Here is an 8,089-nt window from a genome sequence, read left to right on the forward strand (position 1 = left end):
CCCGGCTCCGGACAGGCCCCAGGCTCGGCCCCTCCCTCCGCGGCCGGACCCAGCCCCTGCACGTCTCTGGCCCCGGTGCAAGACCTGAGGGAGAGTAGCCCGAAAGATCGCGGGGTTCCCGGGAGGGCCGAAGAGGGGGCGGAACCCGAAGTGCCTGGGGGAGGCGGCTTTGCCACGCCAGAGTTGGGAGGGGATGAGCTTTTAGGGAGCCAGAGACACTTGAAATATGGAGGGAAAGTGTCGAGAACTGCTGAAGCTCCGAGAAATGGGGGAGGGGTGGCGAAGTTGGAGGGAATACCCATCTCCCACTCCACAAGTTTAGCGGGCTCAAGTCGAGAGTTCTGCCAACTCGGGGAATGGGTGAGATCCGATCCCTTCCAGAGAAGCTATGGAGTTGTGAATAGTTCGTTTCAAGACGGCATACTCAATCCTTCGCCCCTACCCCCACCCCGCCACCAACCCACTACAGTGTTGCTAGTGGTTCCGCCGTAGGACTCCAACTCGGCAGCAAAAAGTTCGGTGCGATGAGCGGGACTTACCGGCACCGTTGCAGGGAGCGGGGAGGGGCTCGGGAGGCTCTGCGGGTGNAGAGATTGACTCCTCCAGCGAGCGGTTCGGTAGGACCTGCTCCCATCTCCTCCTTCTCACTGTCGCTCTGACCCCTTGCGCTGGTGTGCACCGGGGTGGAGTCGTGCTGCAAAGAAGACCCAGGGGGCCCGGGATCGGCCCGCTTAAAGAGGTTCCTATTTGGAATGAGACTCTTCTCCCTGGGAAAGCCTGAGCTACTAGAATCCAAAGTGTACCTGAGCCCTGACCCTACCTGGGGTCCCTTACCCCCTACCCGGAATACACAGAGTGTCACCAGAGCCCCCACGCCCTTGGTGTAGCTAAAGATAAACAGGGGGGGAGGTTTTCTTACCCGAATGAGTCATCTCTCTGCCTCTCTCTAAACTACTTACTCTTCTTCAAAGCCTCTGACCTTCCAGAGATCCCATTCTCAACCAAGCTAATCACTCAATTTTCGGGCCGTTTACCCAAACTACGTACTGGGAAAATCCATAGCATTTTACAGTTAGTTGGCTGGGACTGAAGCGATAATGTCATTTGTTTAACAAACATTTGAATGCTGTTCAGAGACTGTTTAGGGCTGAGGACATGAAAAGCCTTTCAGGAGCTCAGTCTAGCAGCTGCTGCAAGACAGGTAAACCTGTAATTGGCAAGGGCCGCCAGCTTGGCTCAGTCAGATGAGAGTCAGACTCCTGATGTGGCTGGGGTCATGATCCCAGGGTGGTGGGACAGAGGCTCACGGTCAGCTCAGCGTGGAGCCTGCTTAGGATTCTCTCTCTGCCCCTCTGCCCTACTGGCACTTGCTCTGTCTCTAAAACAAACAACAAAAAACACCTCTATTTGGCATAAAATAGTGCTTTAATAAATAATATAACTAACCCTCTCATTTAGATTAAACCTTCAGTATAATAATTCCTGTGAGACCCCACCCAAGCCACAAGAATGAAGGTACCAGCCTATCAGTATCCGGAGGTACCTGTTGAATTGGACCATTGCCAACTACGTTGTAGATTCTGTCCCTGGGGAAGATGTGCGCCCTCTCCTGACACTCAGGTTCTTTCCCTGCTGTTTGCTGCCAGCAAAGTAAGACCTCAAGGTAAACTCAAGCTCAAGTACTTGGTTCTAAAGTCCAACTGCCCCTTACAACACTTGAGTCTTTGTCAGTCCCTAAGCTCATTTTTTTGCTCTGTTCAGTCACATAGATCAAAAGTTACTATGGGGACGCCTGGGTGGCTCAGTCTGTTTAGCATCGACTTCGGCTCAGGTCATGATCTCATGGTTCGTGAGTTCAAGCCCTGCGTTGAGCTCTGCACTGACAGCACCAAGCCTGTTTGGACTTCTCTTTCTGTCCCTGTCCCTCTTGCGCATGCTCACACACACACACACACACACACACTCTCTCTCTCTCTCTCTCTCTCTCTCAAAATAAATAAACTTTTTTTTAAAAGTTACTATGGACTAGTTTGTATCGTCTAGAATTTTCAGTGACTCAGAGAGAAAGAAAAAAAGAGAAGGGGGATTCTTTGGGAGTGATATGTTCATTATCTTGATTGCGTGATGGGTGTTATGTATGGGTATACACATATGTCAAAACTTATCAAATTGTACACATTAAGTACATGTAGTTTACTGAATGGCAATTATAACTCATTAAAGCAGTAAAAATATAAAAGAAAAAAAGGAAGTCAACCACACCTTGAATCCTAGTGGTTTCCTAAAGAAGGGATCACCTTTAATAGTTAATTGGAGGTTGTAAGTTCCAGCATCCCTACAGGAAAACTGAAAAGTAAGAACCAGGAAGCCAGCTCTGTAAGGACAAGAACCTTTTCTGAGATGTTCACTCTCTCGTCTGAGCCTGGCCCATAGCAGACTCGTTCAATATCACTTTAATGATTTAATGTCATCAGACAAAGGGGGGAGACCCTGAATCAGGACCAAGTTCCAGATTGAAGGCATTCAAAGCCATAGTCTGACCCCATCGTGGCAACCAAGCTCCATCTCCTCTCACCCATATACTCCTAAATCTGAAGCCTGAAGAACAAGGCGGAGAGCAAAAACAGGATTACGAAGTCCCTACCTAAGTCTCATTCAGCAGACAGCCGAGGGGGGATGAGGGCAAAATTAGGACTAGAACTACTTTGGGACAGAAAGGTTTATTTATGAAATCAAGGAAAATTTGGGGGCTTGGAGCTGTTGGGGTAAGGGTTTATGGGATTGTTCAGAAGGACACTGGGAAGACCAGGGGCTGGGGAACATTCCATCCTGTGTTAGCATTAACATCACTGACCATTCCCATAACTCAGCCATCCTGGGATCAGCTTCTGTTACTGAGGCTACTTCCTGACTCCTACTTAAACTTGGACAAATCATCTCCCCTGCCTGGACCCCTCTCTCTCAACAGTTTCTTCATTCTTCCCACCCCACACTCCATAAATGATAAGGACTGTAACAGTCCTTCGATGTTCTTTGGTAACCACAGGAAGGGAAAGAAAGGTTCTGTTCCCCTTCATGGAAATGACTCGAATCTTTCACATGCTCTTCCTCTGGCAGCGGTACCCTCTCCTTCTCCACCAACCCCTCCGGTCTCCATCCTTCCTGCCCGAAAGCAGTCCTGTGCCCGGCACACAAATCCCAAAGCTGACCTTCATCCTCTCTAGCACACGATCCACACCCCGCTGCTCTCTTCTGGTCCAAACCCTGGAGCCAGGCCCAGCAGCCCCCCCTGTCTTCACAGCACTCCCTCCCCACCCTCCCCTCAACCCAGTCAGGCTGTTTACTGCCAAACAGTGGCCTCCCACCCAGCATAACCCAGCAGGGGGCTGGCCTGCAGAAGGACCAAGGAAGGATCCACACCGCAGTTCCAGATCCATGAGGAACTTGCTGCCTCTCTCACACCTAGCAGTCTGGCTGGTGGAGGGACAGGAAGGGGAGGAGACCCATGGGAAGTGGCCAAGACAGATACATATTTTTTCAATCGGAGAACGGAACTGGAGGGAAGAAGTCAGCTCTGTGTATCCCTTTCCCCGGAATCAGACTTTTCACCCCTCTTTGTACCTGGGCAAAGAACATGGACCGTGTGAGCCCCTGTGCCTCAGCTCCAGATGCCTGGTTTGACACCCCATCAAATATGTTAGAGTCTACATCTTGAAGGAAAAAAATCCAGGTCTCTCAATCTCTCCTCCTTAAAAAAAAATATAGCGGATGCAGGAATCACAAGATAGAGAAGAAGAGATGAGAGACAGATTTGAGAAAGAGAAAGAGCGTCGACCTCCATTTTCACAGAGTGCTGTTTTTCAAATCGGGGGCCTTGACCCATTGGCGGATGCATTTGGAGCAATATTTTTTTCCAGTAGAGAGTCATAGCAGAGAATAGCCTAGAAGGAAAATAGTAAGGGTAAATACTATTTCACGTAGATGCGCCACAATGCAGTGTTATTTCTTACCATGGATCATAATCGAAGTTTCAAAGCTGCTAACTTTGGGGGCCATTGGTGATTTAAAAAAAAAAGTGTCTCTTCCCCCACTCTCCTTTGAACAGAGAAAACAGGGACACCCAACACCAGACAGCCTCCTACTTTATTTTCCATAGCACTGGACTTGGTGCGTCTCCTCTGGCCTCATCCATGCTGACATTTCAGGAGTGAAATGTACACACTGCCATCTCCTCAGCCTCCTCCCACCCATGCCAAGATGCTAAAGGGGCTGTCATCTACCTGGACCAGAGAAGATGGCCACATGCACAAGGGCAGCAAGAAGAGCTGGGAGGGTGACTACCCTCTGAATGAATGATGTGCAAGTGAAGGAGAGATTCTGGGGGGGTTCACAGAGTCCCACCTTAGCAAATGACTCCTTGCCACCCTGCCATCATGGCCACCTGTCACTGGTATTTCTAGGCTGGGCCTGAGGAGAGCCACTCAGCAAGTCTCCTCAGGCCCCATCCCACGTCGGTCCCCTTCACTCTACTTGCTCCCTGCTTCCACCCAGTGATTCCCCAGATTGTCTTCTCAACTGACCTTGCTTCAAATGCTCTACACCCCACAGGCTCCCCAATGTCAGCCATCACCACATGGGGCCAAAGGAGACTCCAGTTCCCATCTGGAAGCCTCTTTTCACAAATCCTTTCTCCAGGCTCCTTCCCCCATCACTCCTGACCCACAACTCACCAGGGAGAAATTGGGGGACATCACACACCCCTCCGGGCAGCAGCTGCCTCACCCCTCCCGTGTGCTGAGGATCCGCAGTAGGATATCATACACATCTTGCTCCATGTAACCCTGCAAGTGGCAGGAAGGGAAGAAAAGGAGATGAAAAAACAGAAAATGGGGAGAGACAGATAAGGGATTGTTGTGTGTGGTACAGCGGAATGCTGTTCTACTAACCAGGTCCCCTGGTTTACAGTGTGTGACCTCTCTACAGCTAGTTCCTAGTCTTCACAAGGAAGATAATGATATCTACTTCCCGGGACTCCTGCGAGGGTTAAAAACTATGATTATGAAGCAGAGCACAACATATGTCCGATCCTTTGTAGCTGTTATTTTTCCTAATAGACGAGCAAGCCACCCACCTCTTTTCCTTGGTGAGGGATCATTTGGCTCAGGAGGAAACTGAGAACGCGCATAAGGGGCAGGAAAAGGGCTTACAGTGGATCAGGGAATTGACAAGGAAAGGCAACCGCCTCTCCCCCTCACATTCACATACAAACACTTTTGATCTACCTAATGAGACCCAGAGACCCGACACTGAAACATCTGAAGTTCAGCTTTCTGGGGCACCTGGGTGGCTCAGGTGGCTAAGCGGCTGACCCCTGATATCGGCTCAGGTCATGATCTCAGGTTCATGAGATCCAGCCCTGCGGCAGGCTCCGCACTGAACGTGGAGCCTGCTTGGGGTGTGGAGCCTGCTTGGGATTCTCTCTCTCTCTGCACCAAATAAATAAACATTAATAAAAAAATAAATAAAAATAAAGTCCAACTTTCCAGGAAACGACAGGCAAACGCAATACCCCCACCCCCCGGCCCAGCTCTCCGTCCCTACTCCCTCCCATGCTTACCTGAGCAGCATTTAGCAGGTGCTTCCTATAGGCAGAGATGATCTCTTCCTGGTTCTTCAGGGAATCCTGGGAGTGAGCACCAGTGAGAGATTATCCAGCCACCCTAAGGCACACCCACCTGGACATGACCCTCCCCCCCCACCACCACCACAGCATGAGGAACAACAGAAGGAAGTGCCCAGCTGTCCCACAGAGTCCCCTTCAGCCCACCACCAGCCCAGCCTGGCCCACTGCCTGCAAATCCCAGAATCTTCCTCACTCATACATCCCTGCCACGGGCCACCCTCTGCTCCAGCAGCGGCCATTTCCCTGAGGGCCCAAACACACCTGCAGCTGCAGGGCAAGGCGAGCGTTCTCCCCCCGCACTGCCAAGACCTCCTCTGACAGTTGCTCCAGCTTCTTCAACAATTCCTTGATCTGAGGCCAAAAGGAAAGAAAGGGAACGGAGGAGGCCCAAATCACTTCCCACCCTGATACCATCCAGGGTCAAGGTCAGCTGCCTTTCATTGGGTATGGAACATGTGCCCGAAACTTTGACACACATTGTCTCAATTCGTACACAAAACAGCTCTTCTGTCCCCGGAAGAACAAAATACTTCTCTAAGGGAAGTATTATTATTCACATTTTGTAGGTAAGGAGGCTGAGTTAAGTCATTTGTCACAATCATACAGCTAGCAGGTAATGAAATAATGATTCGAACCAAGATCTCTTTGAACTCATGGTCAGTGCTCTTAACTCTGTGCTGAATCCTGACTTACCTGTGACTGCTGACCAGTGAGGGAAACAGAAGTGACTTTTGTTTTTGTGGTTTGTGAGGCTGAGGAACACACTCAGTTAATGATAACCCGCCTAATAGAAACGGTGGTAGTAGGGACAATAAAAAAAGCTAACTTTTAAGGGGCAGCTGGGGCTCCATCAGTTGAGTGTCCAACTTTGGCTCAGGTCATCATTTCACAATTTGTGAGTTCGAGCCCCACATTGGGCTCTCTGCTGTCAGCCTGTCAGCGCAGAGCCTGCTTTGGATCTTCTATCCCCCTCTCTCTGCTCCTCCCCTCTCTCTCTGCCCCTCCCCTGCTTGCGTGCTCCCCAAAATCAATAAATAAGTAAAAAACAGCCAACTTTTGTTTGAATACTTATCACTTACCAAAAAATTGTTTTGCGTGTTTTAAATATAATATCGTATTAATGTAATCCTCAGGACAACCCTATTATTGTCCTCATAGACGAGATTATAGAGGAGGCCTAGATAAGAGACTTAGAAGTTTAGATAACTCATCCAAGATCAAGCAGTAAGTTTTGAAGCTGAAATTCAATGTCAGACTCCACTATTTCGCACTTCTGTCTACATTCATCTTCTCCTTCAATACCAACACAAAATCCCCCCTTTCTTTAATTAGCCCCGCCCCAAGCGGGAGGGGAAGAGGGAGGAGCTACAGGCTAGTCTACTTTCTTTTCTTTTTTTCTCTCTCTCTTCTTTAATGTTTGTTCAGAGTGGTTTTTTTTTCACTCCTTTTCCTTTTCTCTCCCTCTCTCTGTCTTTCTTTTCTATTTTTAATGTTTATTTCCGAGAGAGAGAGAGCGAGCGCAAGCAAGAGTCGGGGGGGTTGGGGGCAGAGAGAGAGGGAGACACAGAATCCAAAGCAGGCTCCAGGCTCCGAGCTGTCAGCGCAGAGCCCGACGGGGGCGGGGCCTGGAACTCACAAGCTGTGAGATCATGACTGAGCCGAACTCCGACGCATAACGACTGAGGCACCCAGGTGCCCCTAGTCTACTATTCTAAACCCATCAGCCCCTGAGTCACCTCCTTGGAACCCTAGCAAAACCACAGCAACCCACCACATCCGCAGGCCTCTCCCTGGGCTGATACAGGTATCCACGGTTGAAGTGCTAATAAACTGCAGTAGGNAACCCCGACTAAGCCCCCACCTCTCTGCTATTTATACCTTAACTTCACCTCCAGTCTCGACCCCGGATCCCCGAGCGCCCGGAGAACGCCGCGTGGTCCTTGCAAACGACGGAGCGTTCGGTTCCGGGGGCGTGAAACTGACTCCGCAAAGGCCGACTCGGGCCCGCAAAGCCGCACCGGAGCCTTCCCGGACGGACTGCCTGGCGCGCTCACCTTGGCCTCCTTGTCCCGGCAGGCCCCGATGAGGTGCTCCACCTTGTCTCTGAGCACCTGGGCCGTCTTCTCGAACTGCTGCGAGCNGCTCCTGGCCCCACGCCTGCGCCTGGGCCACCAGCGAGCCCCGCGTCTTCTCGTGCTGCCGCAGGCTGGCGGCCTCGCGGGCCCGCAGCTCGGCCACCTCCTCGGTCGCCTGGTACAGCAGCTTCTTCAGCGTCCCGATCTCCTGGCTCTTGCCGCTCATCGTGGCCTGGACGGCCCGCAGCTCTTCCTCCAGCTTCCCCAGGTCCTGCTCCAGAGCGGCCACCTCGGGGGAGACGGGGGCCTGGGAGAAGGCGCCTGGGTGGCC

At 51.2% G+C, this 8,089-nt stretch overlaps 2 protein-coding genes across 2 annotated transcripts in view; both read right to left on the reverse strand.

The window, feature by feature from the left end:
• The window catches only part of PIAS3 (protein inhibitor of activated STAT 3), an 8,869-nt gene extending 8,288 nt beyond the window's left edge, over positions 1–581 (reverse strand). The window contains exon 1 of the mRNA XM_077753545.1: positions 540–581. The gene's annotated coding sequence lies outside the window, so the exon portion shown is untranslated. The remainder of the gene's footprint in view (positions 1–539) is intronic.
• Positions 582–3,340: 2,759 nt separating this feature from the next.
• The window catches only part of ANKRD35 (ankyrin repeat domain 35), a 16,605-nt gene continuing 11,856 nt past the window's right edge, over positions 3,341–8,089 (reverse strand). Inside the window, 7 exon segments of the mRNA XM_077753692.1 lie at positions 3,341–3,941; positions 4,731–4,841; positions 5,618–5,683; positions 5,945–6,034; positions 7,738–7,825; positions 7,827–8,087; position 8,089. The exon segment at position 8,089 is cut by the window's right edge and continues 1,300 nt beyond it. Of these exon segments, the coding sequence (XP_077609818.1) occupies positions 4,779–4,841; positions 5,618–5,683; positions 5,945–6,034; positions 7,738–7,825; positions 7,827–8,087; position 8,089 (569 nt within the window). The 3' untranslated portion in view covers positions 3,341–3,941; positions 4,731–4,778.

The sequence above is a fragment of the Crocuta crocuta genome, unplaced genomic scaffold, assembly GCF_008692635.1.
Source record: "Crocuta crocuta isolate KB4526 unplaced genomic scaffold, BGI_CrCroc_1.0 scaffold620, whole genome shotgun sequence".
Lineage (NCBI taxonomy): Eukaryota > Metazoa > Chordata > Mammalia > Carnivora > Hyaenidae > Crocuta > Crocuta crocuta.